The sequence below is a fragment of the Acomys minous genome (genome assembly GCF_964271855.1).
Source record: "Acomys minous genome assembly, chromosome: 13".
Taxonomy (NCBI): Eukaryota; Metazoa; Chordata; class Mammalia; order Rodentia; family Muridae; genus Acomys; species Acomys minous.
The window spans coordinates 23914215-23938004 of record NC_140495.1 but is presented as its reverse complement, the minus strand read 5'-3'; the positions used below and the strand labels follow the sequence as shown (position 1 = coordinate 23938004).

General features: G+C 45.9%; 1 protein-coding gene across 3 annotated transcripts; it reads left to right on the top strand.

Annotated features, from left to right (window-relative positions):
• The first annotated feature begins 7009 nt into the window (after positions 1-7009).
• LOC311581721 (fas apoptotic inhibitory molecule 1) lies at positions 7010-23174 on the top strand. 3 transcript variants are annotated; one of them, XM_084754247.1, is made up of 6 exons: positions 7010-7171; positions 11039-11097; positions 12208-12340; positions 12857-13085; positions 20175-20224; positions 22712-23174. In XM_084754247.1, exons 2-6 carry the CDS (start codon positions 11054-11056, stop codon positions 22859-22861), a joined length of 606 nt encoding a protein of 201 aa, XP_084610373.1. In that variant the 5' UTR covers positions 7010-7171; positions 11039-11053; the 3' UTR covers positions 22862-23174. The 3 variants fall into 3 exon arrangements, with proteins under 3 accessions (XP_084610373.1, XP_084610372.1, XP_084610374.1); XM_084754246.1 differs by having other exon boundaries at positions 11029-11097; XM_084754248.1 differs by lacking the exon at positions 11039-11097 and having other exon boundaries at positions 7012-7171.
• The last annotated feature ends 616 nt before the right edge of the window (positions 23175-23790 follow it).

Here is a 23790-nt window from a genome sequence, read left to right as displayed (position 1 = left end):
AAGCCACCGGGTCATAGAGTGCCTGAGAGAAGGAGGGAGGGAAATGTCACTGACGTGGGGTCTGGGGAAAACTAAAGCCCTCCAAATACGAGAGTCCTTGCCCTTGAAAAAAGAAAGTCTTCTAAGTGACACGGAAGGAGAAGGCTCGGGAAGCCGGCCTTCTTCTCAGGGCCCCACCAGCCTCGGCTTGCATTCCGCCCTCTCCAATCCTTCACCCTTCGCAGCTGCTGGAAAGCAAAAATCTCTCAAAGTCCCTTTGAAACAGCAGGAAGTTAGTGGTGTCCAGCACTTGCGCAGAGGAGCCACCTGCGCATCGCCAGAGGGCGCTGTCAGGGACCGGCGGGTAATCAGTTAAGTAGCTATAAAATGTCAGGCTGTCTGTCCCAAGCAGAGGATGTCAGCGAACTACTTCAAATTAAAATATAGTCTCCTGCCTTTGTGAACTGCGTATTCCACTTCAGGGGAGGCAGTAATGAGCATATATAGTAAACACATGTCAGAAGTGCTCGGATGCCACAGGGAACAGCGAGTGGAGGGGTGGGGTAGGGGCAACGGAGAGAGCTCCGTACTTGCTGGTCAGAAGGTCTTCTCCAATGATTTCTCCGACAGCAGATCCTTCCAGGAAGGGAGAGGTCAGCCAAGCAGCTGTTGGCAGTAAGAGCATGGGAAGAGAAACAACTGTATATGTGCTAAATCTAGTAAGCTTTTTAAAAAATTGCTACATTTTATTTATTTGCGGGGGGGGGGGGGAAACTCATGTCTGCCACGCGTGGAGTTGGATGTTTCCCTGCCACTATGTGGGTCCCCGGCATCAAAGTCAGGTCCTTGGCCTTGGCAGGGAGAGCCTTTACCTACTGAGCCACTCCATCAGTCCTCGAGAGAGTGAGCCTTGAAAAGGTGACTCTGTTAGGATACATTAATACACATAATGAGTTTTGTTACGGCATTTTGGTACATGAATAGTGTTTTGGTCATATTTAACTCTCTCTTGTTTCCTCGCCATTTCCTTTGGTCTCCTTCCTTTTCTCAGTTTAGTCCCCTTCTATGTCCATCCCCGTCCCCCCCCCCCCCCTTCTTCCCTCAGTAACTGCCTTAGTTAGGGTTTCAATGCTGTGAAGAGACCCCATGACCATGGCAACTCTTTTTTTTTTTTTTTTTTTTTTGGTTTTTTTTTTTTTTTTTTTTTTTTGGTTTTTTCGAGACAAGGTTTCTCTGTGTAGCCTTGGCCATCCTGGACTCACTTTGTAGACCAGGCTGGCCTTGAACTCACAGCGATCCGCCTGCCTCTGCCTCCCGAGTGCTGGGATTAAAGGCGTGCACCACCACGCCCAGCTTGGCAACTCTTATTTTTAAAAAACAATTTATTGGGGCTGGCTTACAGTTTCAGAGGTTTTATGGCGGGAAGCATGGCAGTGGGCAGGCAGACATGGTGCTGGAGGAGCCGGGAGTTCGACATCCTGATCGGCAGGAGACTGTGTACGCACTGTGCTTAGCTGCAGGCAGCAGAAAGAGACTGTGCTTAGCTTGAGCATCTGAGACCTCAAAGCCAGTCTCCAGGGGGGGTGACACACTTCCTACAAGGTCACACACCTCCTGACAGTGCCACTGCCTATGGGCCAAGCATTCAAACACAGGAGTCTATGGGGGCCATACCTATTCAAACCACCTCAGTAATCATTAACTGCCTTTAAATTCCCAAAGTAGTGGGGGGGGGGTGTGCTTCTGAGTCCCTTCCCCTCTATGACAGGATATTGACAGGCAGAATGTTGTGCAGGTCTTGTACAAGTATTCACAGCTATGGGTTCAGCAGGTCAGCTCATGCCATGCCATGTGCAAGGCTGTGTTCCACACCATGTTCACCTCATCCTCAGCTCTTGTTCTTTCTGCCATCTGTGATGCCTGTATGTCACTCGGGCAACTCCTTTTACAAAGACGCTCTCTTGCCCAGAAGTCCTGCCTTCCTTTTTTCTGCCTAGACATTGGCCATCAGCTCTTTATTAAGCCAATCAGTGGGTGACGGAGGAAGAGTATTTACAAAATATGATGCAGGTGCTGAGCCATAACAATAACAATATTAAAGGCGCACGCCTTTAATCCCAGCACTCGAGAGGCAGAGGCAGATGGATCTCTGTAAGTTCGAGGCCAGCCTGTTCTACAAAGCGAGTCCAGGACAGCCAAGGCTACACAGAGAAACCCTGCCTCAAAAAAAAAAAAAAAAGAAAGAAAAAAAAGAAAGAAAGAAAGAAAAAAGAAAAAGAAAAAAAAGAAAAGAAAAGAAAAAGAAAAATGTGTGAAATTATGGCTTTCTTTGTTATGCTACTATAAAAATTTCATGAAACTGGTACCACATTGGAACATGGAATTTGGGCCACAATTAATGTTGGCTCTATAATAAACTACCCCTAATTCCCGTTGAGGTGATGGGTTCTTGTATATCACATTTTAAAATCAAGGGGTGCACACAAATTGTTCCATTTCATACCAAACAATATGCCGATAGCAGCCCTCCCCCACTCTCTTGTGAAATAGGGTATAGTCACACAGCCTAGGCTAGCCGATCTGGCTTCCAGCTTGAGAGCTTCCTGCCTCTGCTTTCTATGTGCTGAGATAACTGCTGCGCTCCACTACTACTGTAAGTGTGTGCCACCACACCTTGCCGGCAGACTCTTTATTGTCAAACATTTCCCAGATAAAAATCTTATAAGCCAGTTGTGGTGGTGCATACTTGTTATCCCCACACCCAGGAAGCTCAGCTGGGGGCTCTTGAGTTGGTTGCCAGCCTTGGCTCCGTGATTGTGTCTCTTGCGTAGTAGACACTATCGATTGAATTTCTAACCTTTACACAGGACCACTGAATGGTGGTGCTCCCCTGTAGTCTCTGCACTAAGGAGGTAGATGAAGGAGGACCAGGAGTTTAGGAGCATCTTCAGCTGCAGAGTAGAGACAAGAACAACCTGCATTTTAAGATGGAGTACAACCTCAAACAGGTGTCCTGAGAAAGTAAAAACCATCAGTCTCCACACCGACCTTGAACTTACCACCTTTCTGTCTTAGCCTCTCAAATGCTTTTTGGATAGTTACTCATCTTAGCCACTTTGACCTTCTTTACTTTTTAATTATTCGGCTCTAATTGCCACTTTTCTGTTGCCCTAAGGTTGTGGATGCTGAGAGTGAGTCAAAGCGAAAGGCTGACGGGACCCTGGACTGTTACAGGATCCCACTGAGCACGACAGAGAACAAGAACAAGACCATGAGGGGCAGACTTACCAAAGCTATCCAGATGCCTTCACACTCTGAAACCTGTACGCTTCCTTGTATAAAAAAAAAAAAAATACAGGGAATCCTGAAGGGCCAATGGCAGAGGGGAGCAAATGCTTTTAATTGAGAGACTTAGATGAGTTTTTTTTTTTTTTTTTCAGCAGCTGTGTCTTGGCCCCATGGGAAGGATAAAAGGTCCCCGGCAGCCGTGGGTATGTTTTCACTCTGTACTGTGCTCTGTTTGGCTGGGTACAGCCTGGGCACACACCAGGAAGTCTGGCTGGTTTTCCTACTGTATAGCTGTCTCCTCCATAGTTAAACATTCCTTCTGAAGGGAAAGGGGGGAGGAGTGGGAGGTTGCTCAGGAGACATGCAAGTTAGAAGGACTCGGAAGAAAACCATGAGACTCATTAGGCACGAAGCCCCTCACTGAGGTTATATAAGCAGTAAACAATTGCTGGGGGCAGAAGGGACTTTTCTGTGGAGTTCCTAGCAAGCTGCAAAATAAATCTGCCCAGCAACCTAGGGTTGGACTAGTTTCTTTGGCCAGGGCTTGGTGTACTACATGGTGTGGATAGATGTTTGTACACATCTCTTGAGAAACAGTCTTAAAAGGAATGCTGCCTTGCACCACGTAGGATTCTTGTCAGCCAGAGTGAGCAGGGTCAGGGTCTGTGACACATAATGTTACATAGCTCAAAAGGAAAACTGTTTCAGCTGGGTGTGGTGGCGCACGCCTTTAATCTCAGCACTCAAGGAGGCAGAGGCAGGTGGATTGCTGTGCGTTTGAGGCCAGCCTGGTCTACAAAGTGAGTCCAGGACAGCCAGGCTACTCAGAGAAACCCTGTCTCGAAAAACAAACAAAACAAAACAAAAGAACAACACACACACACACACACACACACACACACACACACACACACACACAAAGAAAGAAACTAAGAAAGAAAAGAAGAAAGAAAAGAAGAAAGAAAGAAAAGAAAAATGGTTTCTTTGTGATAGGAATCTTTTTCCTTACCAGCTCAGTTCCAGTTGTTGATCTGTCTGTGTGTGCTGCTGATGTTAGATGTTCAGCATGCACATATTGAGTTCAGGTGCATGCTGGACGAGTTTACTAATGCTATTATAACAGATCGTCACAGACTTAGGAGTGGCTGCAAACAAGAAAGAAAAAAAAGGGGGGCACATTCTCAGTCCTACAGGTGATCATCTGACGTGAATGTGCTGGCAGCCCGGCTCCCTCTGTAGCCTCTAATAAAGAACCTTCCCTGTCCCTGCCCATTTCTGATGGCCACCAGCACTCCTTGGTGTTCTTTGATTTGTGGCTGCATTGCTCCAAACGCTGCCTCCGCCTTCCCTGTGTCTGCGTGTTACAGGTGAAATGATGCCTCCTCTCCCATCCCTATGTTGAAGTGCTAATTTGCAGAACCCCAGAATTTGACTTTGTTGCTAGAGTGTTTTTACAAAGTAAGCTAAAACGAGGACTGCAACTGGTCTAAAGGGTCTCTAGTTCTACTCAACTTGCAAGTTATAAAGGAAGAAAATGGCCCACCTATGTGTGCAACACACACCCAGAGGCACATACATACCCCACATACACTGTACCATACACATATACATACTACATACACATGCATGCATGCACACACACTACATATTGTACACACATATGTAACATACACACACACACCACTCACATATCTACACCTACACCACACACATACGCATGCATGCATGCACATATACTACACACTGCACACACATATGCAACACAGACACACACACACACACACACACACACACACACACACGAGATAAGGGCAGAAACCAGGATGATACCATTATTAATCACGATTACCAAAGATCAAAAACCAGCAGGAAGGCCTTCCCTCTCACCCAAGGCAACCAAGTCTGCTGATTTGGGACTTGTAGCACCCCAAACTGTGAGGAAACACATTTCTCTTGTTTAAGCCAGTTAGTTTGTCTACAGTCATCATCCATTTGGTGTCTGTGGAGAATCAGTTCCAGCAATTCCCAGGAGATACTGACATCTAAGGATGAGGACTGAAGTTTAACTCAGTGGCACACACACACACATATGCCTAGCACGTGTGATGCCCTGGGTTTAGTCCCCAGCACTTAAAAAAAAATCCAAGAACACTAATATTATATATATAATGTCCCTGCATTTGCATAGAGCTTATATGTCCAACCCCATATACTTAACTTAAGATTGTATTTATGGACTGAGGAGACAGTCATAATAAATCTGCATGTATTTAGTACAAGTAAACTATAGGTGCGTGTATTTGTGTGAACTGAGTCTTTGATTGTGTGTTTTGTGGTGTTGAGTATTAGATTAAGGGCCTCAGATATTTGAGGCAACTGCTCAGACCTTACAAAAATTTTTGAGTTGCAGTTGGTTGAGTCCATGCAAGATTAAAACTTTTTTTCCCCCAGTGCTGGAGATCAGAAAAAAAATAAGCTCTTTTTAAATTGACCACTTATATTTCTTGTCCTCTTAATATCCTACTTGTACATTTAAAAACACCATTTGGTATTTTAAAAATATATTCATAAAAAACTCTTTTATGTAAAAGATACAATGTGTCTGCCATCTGTTTTGTCCAGTTCTCTTCCCTTTGTATTCTTAAAATATTTATTGCCTTGTCAGTCAGAATTTTCAAAATATTAGGTAGACCAATGTTCTTTAATGGTGTGCATATCCTGCCTAAAACTTCTGCTTCACTAAGGTTTACTGCCTTAATTTTTGATACACGTTTAGTTATAAAGCGTAGGGTAGCCTGGAACTTGCAGTCCCTCCCACCTCAGCCTCCTGAGTGCTGGGTAGATAGGCCTGAGGAGACTGAGGCAGGGTGTCTGGAATCCGGGTGGGAAGCTGTTACGAATTACATAGTGATTCTTAAATACCAACTAAACAAGCACAAACACTCCCAAACTAAGATCTTTATCAAACTTTTTAATGAAATCTCTGGGTTAACTAGTTCCCTTTATTTTATGAGGCTCTATTTGTAGAATCTGAGACTTCTCTACTGTTCGCCTGAGTTTTTACAATAGCTTTAGGTTACATTAAGGACAGTGCAGTGGCTGTGTGTGTGTGTGTGTGTGTGTGTGTGTGTGTGTGTGTGTGTGTGTGTGTGTGTGCTGGCATTATATACATTTAAAAAATCGTAACAATGACCCATGACCTCATCCACGATAAGAAGTGCCCTATTATTGAGTTCTATCCCCGGTCCTCAAGGCTTGGCTGTCAATAAATGAAACTAAAACGTCTCATTAAAGGAAGAACTACGGGATTTCCCTTCAACAGGGAGTTGAGGCAAACGAGAAAGCTCTGGACTAAGTGGAAGGTTCTGCAGCCAAACGTCATCTGCGGTCTTGCAGAGACCGAACACATTTCAAAGGCTGGACTCCTCCATCTAAAATGATCGTTCATATCACAGGGAATGGACGGCCAGCTGGGCCATGGGAACGAAGCTGTGTCTGCGGAGGAGCTGCCGAACTGGGAGGTGCGGGTTATCCCGAAGGCTACAAGCAGGGGGTCGCCCACACCGCCGGACACCAAGAGGCTACTACCCGCTGGGCCTCGGGGGTAGCCGCCGCGCAGCAGGACGCACAGCCGGAGCGGGATTGGCTCCGGAGCGAAGGTAGGCGGGGCCTTGGGGAGGCGGACGCCGGGAATTGGCTCTTCGCGGAGGCTGGGCGGGGCCTCTGAAGAGGGCTCTCGCGCTCGCGCAGGCTCAGTGCGGCAGTGGGGCGGGGGTCTCGTTGAGCAAGGAAGGCCGAAGGAGGCTGAGCGCCCGGCATGCGGGTGCGGGAGCCCGGCGGTCGCGGCCGCGGGAGCTGCTGACTACCTAGTGGGGTCGAGAGCCGGTGGCGGCGCGCCGGACAGGTGAGCGCGAGTTCCTGCTCGGCTCGGCCGAGCGGGCTCCGAGGTGCGTGGCGCCTAGGCCTGCGTCGGCGGACACCGAGCCGCAGCGGGTTCAGTGCTTGGAGGCCCTGGAGGGCGCGGGGCGGCCCGGCCGGCCTTTAGTGCGGACGCCCCGCACCTGCGGACTCGGCCGTGCCTCGGCGCAGCGTTCTTGGCGCTTTCCGAGGTTCTCGGGCTTCGGAGCAGTCCGAGTCCTGGCGCAGCCGCTGGCATATCTCAGGAGGCCTTGGCAGAAATACCCCCGGGGAGCTGGGAACCGAGAACAGGCACCTCTGGGGATTGCGGGAGGCCAAGCCAACCCTGCTGCTGTAAGTGCTCTGTGCACCAGAGCTCTCGGGAGCAGCCCGCTTACAGCATCCTTGCTGGCTCCGGATAGTTCCTTCGTGCAGGTTGGCATTGGGGGCACATTTATTCCTCCTGAACCTCTCTAGAGCAGGAGCCTGCTATCTTACAGCGGCAGAGTAGGATTCTGTAGTCTTTTCCTCGAATCCCGTAGTTTCTCTCTTGCAAAGGCTGACTTGGAAATCTGCCTCAGGTATGGAATGAATTGGTTCAGCGAAATCACACTTTACTCAAGGCGGAAGATGGTGGGACAGGTAATTCGACTTGTTTTGCTATTTAACGATCTAACGCGGCATGCAGTCTGTCACCTGTTACAAGAGTGTGAAAATCCGTCTTGCATTGCACCCAACGCTCATATAAACACCATTGTGGGCGGTGTTACTGTCTGGTGAAGTCATCATAATTAAATTAGATGCGTACCGTTTCTGAGACACTGAATGAATGTTTGGAAATACAATTTCTAGTTAGATCAACTCCACAGAGTCTTAGCAGGCCGTTAGTCATTTGGGGATTGCTGTTCTTCTACTTTGTAAGGTTTCTTGCTAAAAGCACACCTATGCAGGTCATGATGAGGCATACTGCAGAGTGGTGAGCATTGGGGGTCTGACTAGGTCAGAACCCAGGCGTGGAACAAAGTAAAAATCAAAAGGTTTAATACGAATTATATTGACCACAGCCAGAGTGGTTTAAGAAAACAAAACAAAACAAAACTTTTGGACCAAGCAAGACAGGTCATGGGACCGGTGGAACTTCTGGTTAAAAAAAAAAAAAAGCAACTTGTAGCGAAACTCTAAAGCCCGACCCTTGCAGAGTTGTTTTGATGGTATTCTTAAACACCTGAGATTTGTTGGTGAGTATTACACTTCCAGGTGGAATCTTGTGGAAAAATGGTGTTTACACCCAGTGCCCTCTGTGACCTTGTTAGAAAGTTGAACAGATAGATGGTAGGAACCTAGGAAGAGCAGTGGGGGTTGGGGAGGGGGCGCCCCCTGAAGGAGTCTCTTGTTACTTGGGTTTCCCCACACTGAGGGAGAGAGTCTAGAGGAGATTTTGTTATGCAGTTTCTTTAGGGGAATTGTATGACTGGGTCGTGGCCTTTCAGACGCTACAAATGCTGGTAAAAGATTTTTACAGTGTTTAGAAAAGAGTTTTCAGTCTTTGGGGGCTGAGGAGATGATGGCACAGTGGTTAAGAAGGCCTACTGCTCTTGCAGACGGGAGTTCCAGAGGCACACAGCCACCAGAAACGCCAGTTGCAGGGGACCACCTGTCCCTCTTAAGGCTTCCATGGATGGCATCTGTACGCCCCTGAACACACATACACAAACATTTTAAAATAATAAAAACAAATCTTTTGTTTGTTTGGGTTTTGTTTTTTGAGACAGGGTTTCTCTGTGTAGCCTTGGCTGTCCTGGACTCGCTTTGTAGACCAGGCTGGCCTCGAACTCACAGCGATCCGCCTGCCTCTGCCTCCCGAGTGCTGGGATTAAAGGTGTGCGCCACCACCGCCCGGCGCATCACTAATTTCTAAGTAGTCTCTGAATACTTGTTGCATGTATGAATGTCTGTTGCTGGTTTAGGATGGTTTTTAAAGACACAGTATAATCTTGGGGTTTTTGTTTTTGGTTTTTTTGAGAGTTTTGTTGTTGTTGTTTCGGTTCAGTTTGGTTTTTGGTTTTTGAAGACTGGGTTTCTCTGTGTAGTCCTGGCTGTCCTGGAACTCACTCTGTAGACCAGGCTGGTCTTGAACTCACAGAGATCCACCTGCCTCTGCTTCCCAAGTGCTGCTATTAAAGGCATGTGCTACCACACCCGGGTACCAAATATGTCATCTTAAAAACCTACTTTCACAGTGTGTGTGTGTGTGTGTGTGTGTATGTATGTATATATAAAATTTAGGGGTATGTGCATGCAGTGGAGTGCAGGCCCCTGAGAGTCTTAAGAGGACAGGCGTTATAGGTGGTTGTGAGCTGCCTGACTTGGGTGGTAGGAACCAAACTAGTGTTCTTTGAAAGAGCAGTTCATGTTCTTAACCTCTAAGCCATCTCTCTAGCCCCCGTGCTATATTTGGAGTTCTTTATAATATAAAATACTTCAAAATGTTCAGGTTTGAGCTGTGAACATCTAGAACACTCTTACAAGTTGTATAAAAGATTCGAGGGACATCCCTTCATCCTCTCTGATGTGCGGAGAATCCCTCCAGCAGTTATATTACACCGCTGGGCGTATTCTATCGCCATGTGTAGGAAGCGTTCTTCTTCTTCTTCTCTAATATTTTTGAAACAATTTATGGCACCTGACTTTTTCCAGCAGAAGGGGTTAACAATTGCCGATTGTTGGCACATACATACACACACACACACACACACACACACACACACACTTACTGAGGAGAGTGTTAAACCTGGGGTAGGCCTTGGAAGCAAACCACAGTCAGGCTTACTAAAGCTTTGCAGGAGCAGGCTGTTCACTGTAGCTTCCTCACATGTGTGTCTTGTGCATGTTGGCATTTATATGCTTCTGAGCAGGTCCTCAGCACCCCAGCCTTCTCCATGTAGTATCTGCTGCACATGTAGCATAGGCGCACTTCCGGCTTGTGGGATTTAACTAACACTGAACCAGTGACGTCATGGCTTGGCATGGGTCTCTGCCTCTAGTTGAGACTCTGCTGGTGAACTGAGTGAGCCCCGTCACTGTGGGCGTACAGGTTTAAGTAAATGAGTGGATAAACTTTGTTCCCACAGAGTGTCCATAGCTACTTCACACAAAATTGCGATTTCTCTGGAGAAAATTGGTTTAAATTATGTGGTAGCCTTCTAAAATACACTATAAAGATTGGATCTTAAATCTCACCTGCATCTTGATGCCACCATCGCATTCGCTTTGGAGCTGTTTATCTTAGTATTAGATGTGCTCCCTGGAGCACAGCTCAAACCCTCGGGGCTTCCTGTGCTCAAGGCGAGACGCCTGGGACTGGGGCAGTTCCTTAGGCTCCGGCAGCTCAAATGTGATGCAATATTCAAGATGAACTAGAGTTTATTCCTCTGTTTTAACAAACTATTTTTAAGAAATTATAAATGCTTGCCAGGCAGTGGTGGTGCACACCTTAACCCAGCACTCTGGGAGACAGAGGCAGGTGGATCTGAGTTCTAGGCCAGCCTGGTTTACAGAGCAAGTTCCAGGACAGCCAAAGCTACACAGAGAAACCCTGCCTCAAAAAAAATTTTTTTTAAATATATAAATAAATAAGAAATTGTAAATGTTTAACACGGACAAATGGAATCAGCTGAGGTGTATGCTCAAACTCTAAAATCAAAAGACTGTGGCTTCATTGGAACATGCAGGCAATTTATGAAAGGATCACAAAATTAAAAAACAAAACAAAACAAAACAAAAAAACCCAGACTCTTTGTAAACATCTGCTGCTTCCAACCTCTCTCTGCTGCATTTCTGCTTTTCTCTTTCCTGGCTGCTAAGTGGATTGCAGACTGTGTTGCTAACCATGGCATCTGGAGATGACAGTCCTATCTTTGAAGATGATGAAAGGTAAATGTCTTGTTTTGCAATAAAACTGGCCTTTGAAAGTTTTGGGGTTGTCAGGATAGGCCCAGAGAGTTCTGTGTCCATTGGGGACACATTTCTGTGTCGCTGCAGAATGCATGATCTGCTTTCTGACTTAGAGGAGGGTAGTGAGTTACCTGCGTGGGTGTGGCCACCATAAATGTGGCATCCTCTTCCGTAGAACCTTGTCGGCACAGACGTCTTAGCAACCACTTGAAAATGACTCAGAGCATCTGAAGTAAGAGACTAGAATGGGCAAAGAGGACAATGCCATAGAACAGTGCCAGAGCCAGAGCCCTCGGTTTACAGCCTACCCTCTTGCCACTTCACTGTCACTGTGACCCTGGCTAAACCTCGGGGGCTCGGTGCTTCCTCTTTAAAGTAGGGGACTGACAACATCCACCTCATAGAGAGGAGTCTGGGATAATGACAAAGCTGGTCCTCGGAGAGCACTGGCCAGCCACAGCTGGACCCCCGTTACTGCAGTAAGCATTGCGACTCAAAGCTAATCAGTCACCTGTATCAATATTGAATTTCCGTGTTATAGTTTCTCATGACAAAGCAGAATGCCTTTTTTTTGTCATTGGTTCTGAAAAGTTTGAACTATTCTTGTTTGGGATCAATCTGAGATATAAAAAAAGAAAAACTGCTGATTTCTGGGCTTTTTAATGTGTGTTTGTGTGTGTCTGTGTGGGGGTGTGTCTGTGTGTGGGGGTGTGTCTCTGTGTGTGTGTCTGTGTCTGTGGGGGGTGTGTGTGTAGGTAGTCATAGAGACTTTCACTGACCTTTCTTTCCATGTACTAGACTAGCCCAGCCCAGAGTGCTGTCCGGGATTAACTGTTACAGTCTTAATCTGATTAGTATTTAGGTGACTTTGGGATTATTAGACTATACCTGTGCGTAGCTGTCTCTTGAGGGAAGAGCCGGCGAGAGGCAGAAAGGTTGCATGTGCTGTGAGTAGGATGTCTTGAGGTGTGTTGCTTTATCAGTTTATAGTTTTAGGGCCCTTGGAAATCTGGCATTTTCATGGTGGAAGGACTAAGTCATTCTCTTCCTATTTTGGCCCATTTTAACGGCTTTGTTTTATTCCTTTAGCCCTCTTTATAGCCTGGAAAAAATGACAGATCTTGTAGCTGTTTGGGATGTTGCACTGAGTGACGGAGTCCACAAGATTGAATTTGAGCATGGAACCACCTCAGGCAAACGTGTTGTGTATGTGGACGGGAAGGTAGGAAAGCAGATGATAGCGAAGCTTGCTTCTGCCAGCGTAGCTTCTTAATAAGTAAAATCAGGGTTGTTTTTTTCTTTTGTTTTCTTTTTCATTCATATAAAGTAATCTGATGATCATTACAGAATAATAGACTATAATGTCTAACATCTAAACTTAGAGTGACAACTCTGTGGAACCTTGATGTAAAATAATAAAAATTGAATAGTGTTGTCATTTGAACAGTCTATAATTTTACATTACTTTTAAAAATTAAACACTAACTTTCCTGTCTGTGTTTATTTTTTTAATAATGTATTCATTTTTATTTTATGCACATTAGTGTTTTGCCTGCCTGTATATCTGTGTAAGAGTGTCAGATCCCCTGAAACTGTTACAGGCAGTTGTGAGCTGCCATTTGGGTGCTGGGGATTGAACCCATGTCCTCTGGAAGAACAGCCAGTGCTCTTAACCACTGAGCCATCTCTCCAGTCCCTGTCTGTGCTTTTTAAACCTTCACATATTATCATCATCTAGGAAGAGATAAGAAAAGAGTGGATGTTCAAATTGGTGGGCAAAGAAACGTTCTGTGTTGGAGCTGCAAAAACCAAAGCTACTATAAATATAGAGGCCATCAGTGGCTTCGCGTATGAGTACACACTGGAGATCGATGGGAAAAGCCTCAAGAAGTACATGGAGAGCAGATCCAAGACCACCAACACCTGGGTGCTGCGTTTGGATGGCGAGGACTTGAGAGTTGTTCTGGGTAAGTCAGGGCTGTTTCTGCAGAACCTTCCGGCCTTTATGATGTCCTGCCCTGCAGACTTTTGTGAGCGCTTTCCTAGGAGAGGAACCGCAAGCACGGCTGTACCTCTCCCTTCCTGCAGGAGCGGGTCTTCCTTTAGCCCACAGGGTTTGTATATTTTCGGGTTGGCATTGAAGTTATTTTTATAAAACAGTGGTTGTTTCTCTTTGTTTCTTTGTTTCTTTCTTTCTTATTGGTTTTTCGAGACAGGGTTTCTTTGTGTAGCCTTGGCTGTCCTGGACTCGCTTTGTAGACCAGGCTGGCCTCGAACTCATACTGATCCGCCTGCCTCTGCCTCCTGAGTGCTGGGATTAAAGGCTTGCGCCACCACGCCCAGTTTTAGTTTATTTCGTATCCTGGCTATCACAGAAATAATTGAGCCTCTTTTATAATCCAAGGCTTCACAAGACAATCTGAGCAGCTTACGTCTGTTCTTAACCCTCTCTGCTGTCCTGTTTCACTCCCAGCGGTACTTGCACTTGTTGCCTTCCTCAGCTCCAGCTCCTTCCTCCTCATCTTTGGGCCTCTCCAGGTGCCTCCATCCTGCTTCCTCTGCTAACTCCTCCCCCACTGGCTGGCAGGAAGTCCAGCCCTATTCTCTCCCCTGCTCATTGATTGGATGTAAGCTGCTTTATTGACATAACAGGAGGTCAGTTGGGGAGCAGAGTTTATTCAGCATTTAGACAAGAAATCAGAATTTAAACTACACAATAACCTGCTGCCTACAGGTCAGGTTTGATAGGTTGGATTTGATTGTTATAATCCTGTGTTTAAGAAGTAATATTAATGTAGACATCTATGGTTTTTCTCTTTATAAATAAAAAGTAGTTAGAAATTTAAGAATCACCACTAGGACAAGAGTTTTCTGCAGGTAATAATAGAAGTAGAAGGTCTCATGCGATCAGAGCCGTCAAAGTCCAGTTGAAAGTAGGCTTTTAAAGAAGTAACCTTTTTCAGTCAGATGATGGTGGTGCACGCCTGTAATCCCAGCACTCAGGAAGCAGAGGGTGGCAGATTTCTGTGAGCTGAAGGCCAGCCTGGTCTATAGGATGAGGTCCAGGACAGCCAGGGCTATACAGAGAAACCCTGTCTCAAAAAAACCAACAACAAAAAGGAAGTAACTGTTTTGCTATGTTGGTACCCCCATTTCCTCCTCATATTATTAGGTGAAAATGCTGTAATAAGTCATCTTAATTCATTTACTTAGGTCATATTTGTTATTGCCTCTCAAAAGGAAGACAGTTTACCAGACACTGAGGGTGCAGACAAAAGGAATTTTGAGCATGCCTTGGGGGTCCACATTCTAGCTGGCTGCCAGCAAGTAGGATGGTTTTTGTTTGTCTGATTTTTGGTTTGGTTTGGTTTGGTTTGGTTTGGTTTTAGATGAGAAATGTTTATCAACTAATAAATCACATAAGCAATTCAAAGCCAGGCATGGCGGCTCCTACCTGAAGTCCAGCACTTCAGGGACTGAGACAGGGCAACCAGAGGTTGCAGCTAATCTGGGCCACAGAATGAGACTGTGTTGACTAGGAGGGGAGCAGGGGAGGTAAACAAAAGACCCTAAATTAACTACTTATTGTAAAAAGTCAATTTGGTTTGTGGTGCTTTCTGTGGCCTGGGTTTTGCTAATTGAATACTCAAAGATTGTGAAATTCTTCCTCTATGTTTTCTGTAAAGTGGAACCTAGCTGAAGAATTGTCAAATTTAGTTTTTAGTTTTCTTTCTGGCAAAATCAGCTTCCAGGTTGCTGATGTCTTGATGCACACATAGTATCTATCGCTCTCTTTCTCTTGAATGTTAGCAACTGTAATCGTCAGGGGTCCCAGAGGACCAGACCTCGTAGTTTGAACATATGTATTGAAAGGAGCTGCGTTAGACCGGCTTATTGCTGTGGTCTGGGTAAACCAGTCATGGCGTCTCACACTGGAGAGATTGAAAACCTGGATCGTTCCAGTCCGGTGCCTTAGCTGTACCAGGCTGGCACTGAAGGCCTGGAAGATGCCTGGAGAGCCAGCTGGTCTTCAGTCCACAGTGAAAGCCTGATGAAGCTGGGCTCTGATGGCAGTGAAGGAAGATGCAGCAGCAGCGGGGTAGATGCCCTCATCTAGAGTGAAGGGCAAGCATTAGGAAAGCACAGCTTCCTTTTAGCCCTCTTCATCAGGAGCTGCCACTGGGAGGCGCCACTGACATTTAGCATGTAGGAAGCACAGGGTAGCTTTGTTATTCCAGCCTTCGGTCTCCAGCCTTCAAACGACTGAATTGTTTCCAATTTTAAATCATTGTTAATACAAAGATAGAAATAACTTCATTGATGCTTAAAATGCCCCTTTCTGGGGAGAGGAGAATTTTGTGTATGTGTGTGTTTATTTGTTTTGAGACTGGGTCGTGTTCCGTCTCTGCTGGCCTGGTGCTCTCTGTATCTCCCAGGCTGGTTTTAAACTTCTGTTAAACCTCCTGCTCCTACCTCCCAAGTGCTTAGATTACAGGTATGAACCACAGAAATGTCCCGTTCCAAACCACTGAGGACCTTGTTAGAGCGGCTCCTCAGTCCTTTGGGTCCTAACGGGCTTCGGCAGCCTCCTTCGGCTTCCTTTCTTCAGGCATAAAGGGCAATCCGAGCTGTTTTGAACATTTCTGCCTAGATATGGATAGTGAAGAAAAATGTATTTCAAGAGCATAATCTGACCAAGTACTAAAAGTGTTCTTTCATTATTTCCTGGTCTTCAGTGAGCAGAACAAAGAAATTAGATTGGTTCATTGGTTAGTAGGTAGGTGCATGGATGGACGGACAGATGGATGGATAACAAGGGTTGATGATAGAGAGGGAAAAAGGAAAGTAGAAGGGATAGGAACAGATCTTTTCTGGGTTGATTGGCTTGTTTTGTGTTTTGAGACAGGGTCTAGCCTGGAATTTAATATGTAGACCAGGTTGGACTTGAACTTACAGATCCACCTGCCTCTGAGGAAACTTTTCTTTGAGGTGTCTTATGAGTTCACAGTGATACTTGGTAAGTCAAGTTGATGAGTATAGGTTTTACTTAATCTTACCGAACACCTGTATCTTCTTTCCCTACACTTAGAATCCTCCTCAGGGGCACACGGGATGACAGAACTACAGCATTACATACCTCCTTACTTGCTTTTTGTCAAATTGCAGACATGTATAATAATGTCATAACACTAGCAGTGCTACCACCATGAATATGATTACCAAAAATACCTTTGCACTGTGTTTGCATCCTCCCCCAGTTTCCTGTACTCACTGTGAGGACGTTGAGCTGTTCTGTGTCTCCTCCTGCCAACCAACCCACACTTGCGTGTACATTAAGTCATCGTGTTTTGGCTTCTGTGTGGCCACTGTGAGTGCCTTCCCTCAAGAAAGGCTCGTGGGAACAGTTATTTGAGTTTCTGGTGCTGATAGCCTTTGTGTGTGTGTGTGTGTGTGTGTGTGTGTGTGTGTGTGTGTGTGTGTGTAGTTTGTGTGTGTTTGTGTGTGTATGCACATGCCCCCTTAAAAGCTTGAAGTTCACTTTCACTCTACGTCATGTTCTCAGTTTACATTTTCTTCCCCAGGTCTCAGATTTGAATTGACCTGCCACACACCGCTCACATGCTTGAATATTGCTCCTGAGTTGGCGGCCCTGTGTTGGGAGGCTAGGGCCCCCATTGGACAAAGGGTCTGGCTGGTGGGCACATGTCTGCAGGGGCAGGGCTTGAGGGTACTAGGCCAGCGTGCTTTCTGCTGAACTCTCTGCTTCCTGGGGCACCAAGGTACACCACAGGTGCTTCCTGCTCCTGCTACAGAGCTGCACGGCCATGCTTTCCCTGCTATTATGGGTTGTATCTCCTCAAGCAACACCCAGAATAACCCTCTCCTCTCCTACTTTCTTTCTGCCAGAGCAAGAGAAAAGTGAGTGACACAGACAAGGCTTCCTCTGTGGGAAGTGTTGGTGAGAACGCTGAGCCTTTAGCCGTTCTGTCGTTCTTACTCGACACCCAAATACATTTTATCCCCTTTTTTGAGGGCCAATCATTTTACTAGAATAGTAAAATTCTTTTAGATGATCAATTTTGGTTGATTCGCTGGGCGTGGTGGCGCACGCTTTTAATCCCAGCACTTGGGAGGCAGAGGCAGGTGGATCACTGTGAGTTTGAGGCCAGCCTGGTCTACAAAGCGAGTCTAGAACAGCCAAAGCTACACAGAGAAACCCTGTGATGAAAAACAAAAAATAAACAAAAAAAATTGGTTGATTCTCTCAGGAACGTGATCTTTTCAGTATATAGTCAAGAAACTTGGAAGGAGTTTCTGTTTATAATCTTTGTTCATTACTCAGAATTACCCCATTTCCATTTGCTTCATATTTGACCTATATTTTTTGTGTACAGTCATTACTTATTTTGCAGGCTTTTCCTATTGGCTTTCTCTTATTTTACTTAGTTATTTACTTTGGTTTTTCAAGATAGAGTTTCTTTGTCCCGGCTGCCCTGGAACTCACTCAGAAGACCAGGCTGACCTTGAACTTACAGAGATCCGTCTGCCTCTGCCTCCTGAGTGCTGGGATTAAAGGTATGCACCACCACCATGCAGCCTGGCTTTCTCTTTTCTTGTAGGGAGTGTGTGTATGTATTATTTATAGCCTTCCATTTTTGTATGTCAGCATTTTTCTCACATTCTTCATTGCTTGAGTCCCTTTCCTTTTTTTTTTTTAAATGATTTTTCATCAAGGAGGCAGAGGCAGGCAGATCTCTGTGAGTTCGAGGCCAGCCTAGTCTACAAAGAGAGTCCAAGACAGCCAAGGCTATACAGGGAAACCTTTTGTTGAAAAAACAAAAAAAATTTTTTTAAAGATGTTTTTATTGTATATGTGTCGGTGTTTTGCCTGCACGTATGTCTGTGTACCACATGCTTGCACTACTGCAGGGGTCAGAACTGGAGTTACAGTCAGCTGTTAGCTACAGTATAAATGCCCAGAATCAAACCCTGGTCCCCTGGAGGGGCAAGCAGTGCTGGTAACCACTGAGCCATCTCTCCACTCCTCCTGTCCTTCTTGGCTCACTCCCTTTCTGTTGAAGAGCAGCAGGTCCTGGCCTGCTCCAGTGTGGCCACTGAGCTCGCTTTCCTGGACAGTGGTTTAGCCAGTTGTTGCCAGCAGCTCCCACTTTCATCTTGTTCCCTGAAATACATCTTTAAGGGATTAGTTGTTGTCAAGGAGATAAATGTTTCTTGGCTTCTAAGCCGAGTTGCTGTTTTTCTTGAATACAGCAAAATAATTTCCCTCAGAATTTATGAAGTCCGTATTCCCATATTTTGGTTCTTCACTGTTTTAAATAAGTTTTGTCCCTGTGTGACTCTTTTTTTTTTTTTCTTACCGGAGCTTTTAATAATTTATGTCATCCATCTTTCTGGATGCCAGCATGATGTGGCCAGGGATGCAGTGAGTCACTTCATCCCATCACTTACTATCGGAAAGTTTAGTTGTTGGTTCTCAGCCTGTGGGTCGTGACCCCTTTGGAGGTTGTATATCAGATATTTATATTACATTTGTAACAGCAGCAAAATTACAGAGATGAGGTAGCAATGAAAATAACTTTCTGGATGGGGGTCACCACACTTGAGGAACTGTATTAAAGGGTCCCAGCGTTAGGAAGGTTGGGAATCACTGGGCTAGAGAGAGTGAGCTTGAATGTGTGGCCCTTTGTTTTTGTTCTGAATGTTGAGACAGCCTTGCAAGGCAGTGCTGGTTTGTTATATGCCATTGTTTATCTATGTGCATGGTCTTTTCAGTCATGCAGATTTGGAAATTTGTATTCAAATGCAATCTGTTTTTCTTTTATGGCTTCTGGGTTAGCTCTGCCCCTCGTGTCAGCAAATCCTTGTAGATAATTTAGGTAATATGAATGTACACATGCTCAGGAAATAGACAAATTGCCAGTTCTCACTACCACTATCCCTGACCTTGACCTTGCAGTGGGTGTTCAGCCACACACTGTGATCAGCTGGGGTTTCTGCCTCTAACCATGCATGAGTCACATTCAGACTGCCTTTTGGGGTGGCCCCTGCATACATCTGGAGGCTACCGCTGCCTTTTTCTTGTCACATTTAGCCCTTCTCAAAGGCTTTCTGCAGTTAAAATGAGGTGCCCATCTGGCTCAGGATTCAGAAGAGAAGCCCCTTTAGCTTGTACCCCTACAGCAGGTGGCCTGCCAGAGTCGCGCCCTTGGCTGGACCCTCAGACGTGACCCCCGGGCAGGACTTTGTGCCCATGCAGGTCACACACACAGGGGCTGGCGCACTTCCCCCCCCTCCCCCCCCCCACTTCCTCATCTACCTCCTTGGTGACCACAGTCTTATAGCTATTTCTTAGGACAGCACTGCTGATAGGCAGAGTTGGGGACTCCCACTTGGCAGTGAACTATGGTAGCACACTGCTGCGTGAGGATGCTGCGCTCCCTGTGGTTCCTTACCATAGAGTCACATCTATTTTTTGTTATAAGATGGAGGTTTTTTTTTTTTCAAGTAAAACCAGTATTTTAAAAAATAGGATTTTCTGTCCAACAAGAAAACTAAAAACAAAGTTCGTACTGTTGGGGGCCTTCTGTAGACCCCAAGGTGATGGTCTCTCTGCCATCGTCCATTTAGCTCTGCTGTGTAGGAAGCGTGTAGCTCTGGCCCCTGCTGCTGATCATCACGTCTAATGTCAGGTGGAACTTACTAAGCCACTGTCCTATGCCTGAGCCTTCGCCATCTCCTCAGCCCCTCACTCATTTGCTTATAACCTCTTTTACAGAGATTGTCCCTCAGACTTTGTTTTGTTTAATCAGACTTTTATCCTATTCTGATGGGACCTTCTGAAAGGCTTTCAAAAATTTCTTTTTGGTTTCATTTATAAATAAAGTTTCTTCAAATTTTGAGAGTTTCAAAGGCATTTATTAAAGTATTGAGTTTTTGAATGTTGATTACAGTTTAGAAATATGTGTATCTAACTTTTAAAAAGAAGTTAACCTGAAATAAAGAATTATAACTTGAAATTTATGTTGCTCTTACAGAAAAAGACACTATGGATGTATGGTGCAATGGTCAGAAAATGGAGACAGCAGTAAGTTGCCCCTCATTATTCTTAGTGTGTGTGAGGCAGTTCCTCATCCTGGGCTCCCCCTCCCCCTTCTTTCCTGAGCTAATACAGAGGCAGGAGGTGCCTGTGAGGAGGATGAGAGCTGTAGACACGGCTCAGTCAGTAACCTGCACAGGGACCTCAGTTAGCATTCCCAGTGCCATGTAAAAGCTAGGCATGATCTCACACATGTATGTACACACACACACACACACACACACACACACACACACACACACACGGCTAGAGAAATGGCTCAGTGGGTAAGAGCACTCGTTGCTTTTACAGACAATAGGTTCAGTTCCCAGCACCCACATGGTGGCTCACAAACACACATAACTCCAGCTCCAGGTGATCCAGTGCCCTCTCCTCTCGCTTCCACTGGCACCAGGCACACATGGAGCACACAGACATACATGCAGGCAGAATGTGTAGATATATACAATTAAAAAAATTTTTTTTAAATCGTTTTGTTGAGACAGGGTTTTTCTGTGTTGCCCAGGCTGTCCTGGGACTTGCTCTGTAGACTAGGCTAGCTGTGAAACCAGAAATCCGCCTGCCTCTGCCTCCCCAGTGCTGGGATTAAAGGTGTGGTCCATTATGCCTGGCTTCTCTTTTTTTGGGGGGGGGTGGGGAGGGGGTTCAAGACAGGGTTTCTCTGTGTAGCCTTGGCTGTCCTGGACTCACTGTGTAGACCAGGCTGGCATTGAACTCACAGTGATCCGCCTGCCTCTGCCTCCCAAGTGCTGGGATTAAAGGTGTGCACGACCACACCCAGCCTCAATTTTTTTTTTAATGAAATTGAGTCTTAAAATAATAAATCAAGACTACGGTTGTAGCTCAGTAGCAGTGTAGTACACTCACGTAGCATGGGTGAGGCGCCAGATTCCATCCTCAACACTCCAAAGGTGACCGTAATGAGGTAGGTTTCTGGAAGTCACTAGTGTGTCATTTGCACAGAATAATGGGTTTCAGTATAAGTAGGGTAAAACAATACTTGTCTAGGAAGTGCTTGTTCTTAGTGACTGGCAGGAAGAAGTGTGCAGGCGGCCCTCTGTAACACTATTGCCTGCCTGTAGCCACAGCGGCTGAGTGGTGTGGGCAGCTTCCCCGCCTCGGCCTGCCCCAGTCTATGCACATGCAATAGCTGCCTGCCCGTGCGGCATGCCTGTTTCCACCCCAGTATCATCACTAACGTGCAAAGATGCCAAGAAGCAGGGATTATGTTGCAGCCCTCATCTGGCCCTCCAGAGGTTTCTGCCAGGGCTCAGTGCAAAGTGCCTGGGACAGGCCTGGGTGAGCACATTGCACACCCTCTAAAGACTACCTGCTGGGGCTGCTGGGAGCCCAGAAAGCGCTTCCTCTGATGCTCCTGCACCTGCTGTTGCTTAGCGAGCCGACTCCAGGCTTGCTCACTCTGTCCATCACTGTGGTTCTCGGGTGGGAACCCTTCCCTCCCTTGCCAGATGGGCCTTCAGCAAGTTAGTAAATCCGTTGCTCTTCAGTGATTGTTATAGGTGCGTGGCCTACCTTCTGGTGCTGGAGTGGAGTGGAAGGGGGTCCACAACTCCAAGGGCTGGGAAGGTATCTCAAGCGGGTACCTGCAGGAACCTCTGAGCTCTGAGAGGAGGCCTCCCAGGGGAGGGTTACCCCAAGCCCTGAAGAGCCTTAGAGCTGGAGCTCTGCTCCCTTCTCCACCCTTTGCAGCTCCCAAGGAGGGTTGCCCCTAGCAGCTGAGGAGCCTGACCTCAGCCAAAGCAGCAGAGTTAAGAAGTCTCTACTTCGAACTCCTACCCAGACCTAGCCAATGGACAGGACATTCTTCACAGTTGAGTGGAGAGTGGGGACTGACTTTCACACGAACTCTGGTGCCTCATTTTTGACCATGTCCCCCTGGTGGGAAGGCCTGGTAGCACTCAGAGGAAGGACAGCAGGCTACCAAGAAGAGACTTGATCCCTATGATCATATACAGGGGGAGGAGGTCCCCGTCAGTCACAGTCATAGGGGAGGGGAGTAAGAAGAAAATGGAAGGGAGGGAGGAATGGGAAGATACAAGGGATGGGATAACAATTAAGATGTAATATGAATACATTAATAAAATATTAAAATTAAAAAAAAAAGAAATCCCTACAATGATACTCCTGGCAGCTGTTGTAAAGACAGTGCAGTGATGCCCATAGGCTGAGCTAGTGTAACCGAGACGTGTTCGCTGACGTGTTCATCATTTTCAGTCTTGCAAACAGTGTCTACACTGTGGACGTAGAACTTTCTTCTCCCAAAACTTAAAGGCCCTCAGGATTTTGGAAAAGACAGTGAACTGCAGGTCTCTAAACATTATCTCTGCTTTCACAGAGTTTGACATTATAACAAGAACTTTTTTTTTTAAATGACCAGTACTTTTTAAGACGATGTTTCTCTCTTACAAAGAGCTGTCTGCACCACTGATGTTTCTTCCTCCTTTGCTGTCCTAGGGCGAGTTTGTAGATGACGGGACTGAAACACACTTCAGCGTTGGGAACCATGACTGTTACATAAAGGCTGTCAGCAGCGGGAAGAGGAGGGAAGGGCTTATCCACACGCTCATAGTGGACAACAGGGAAGTCCCAGAGCTCACCCAGTGACGGCCTGTCAGTGACTTCTGAACTCAAGGGGGTCACATCAGGACTTGCTAATGGCTGTGATAATAAATGTGTTCAATGTGTACATATCGGTAGATTTAGCCTGCAATGTTTTTATTTTTATCTTTTGTTACTTGAAATTGTAATATTCCAGTGGTCAAGAAAAGTGTAGACTCATAAGAATTTATTTTTTAACTAATGTAAAAATGTTTCTATTCAAATGGAAAATAAAATATGGACCAAAACCACTAACATCTCACAAGAGTAACCCTGACTGTAGTAAACACTGTAAAATAAAATGGTGCTGCTGGCTGCATCCCACAGTGGGTTTGTTTTTTATATATTTCTCACCTTTTCAGATACATTGGTCTGTCATTTGAAGCAGCTGGTTACAATGATGCAATTGGTGTAATCAGAGAAAACAAGGAGCATTTTCTACCTGAAAACATGGGGGGTGGGATCTAAAAATGCCATATAAGGATTTGACTTAGGTCAAGCATGGTGGCACATGCCTTTAATCCCAACACTCAGGAGGCAGAGGCAGGCGGATCTCTGAGTTCGAGGCCAGCCTGGTCTATAGAGTGAGTTCTAGGACAGCCAAGGCTACACAGAGAAACCCTGTCTTTAAAAACCAAGAACTTGATTTAGGTGCTGGAGAGATGGCTCAGCACTTAGGAGTGTACTCTGCTCTCACAGAGGACCTGGGCTCAGTTCCCTGTATCTACATGGCCGCCCATAACTGTCTAGTTCTAGTCTCAGGGGATCTAATACTTTCTTTTGGCCTCCGTGGCTATCAGATATGCATGTGGTACACATATATATGTTAGGACAAAATAATAATAAAATAAAAATAAATCACACCTTTAATCCCAGTGCTTGGGAGGCAGAGGCAGGTGGAGCTCTGAGTTCAAGGCCAGCCTGGTCTATAAAGT

Excerpts from the sequence above, each read along its gene's own strand:
- LOC311581721 (XM_084754247.1), top strand. The coding sequence starts at position 11,054 with ATGGCATCTGGAGATGACAGTCCTATCTTTGAAGATGATGAAAG. Across the intron at positions 11,098-12,207 it reads ATCTTTGAAGATGATGAAAG|CCCTCTTTATAGCCTGGAAA; the intron begins GTAAATGTCTTG and ends TTATTCCTTTAG. Across the intron at positions 20,225-22,711 it reads GTCAGAAAATGGAGACAGCA|GGCGAGTTTGTAGATGACGG; the intron begins GTAAGTTGCCCC and ends TTGCTGTCCTAG.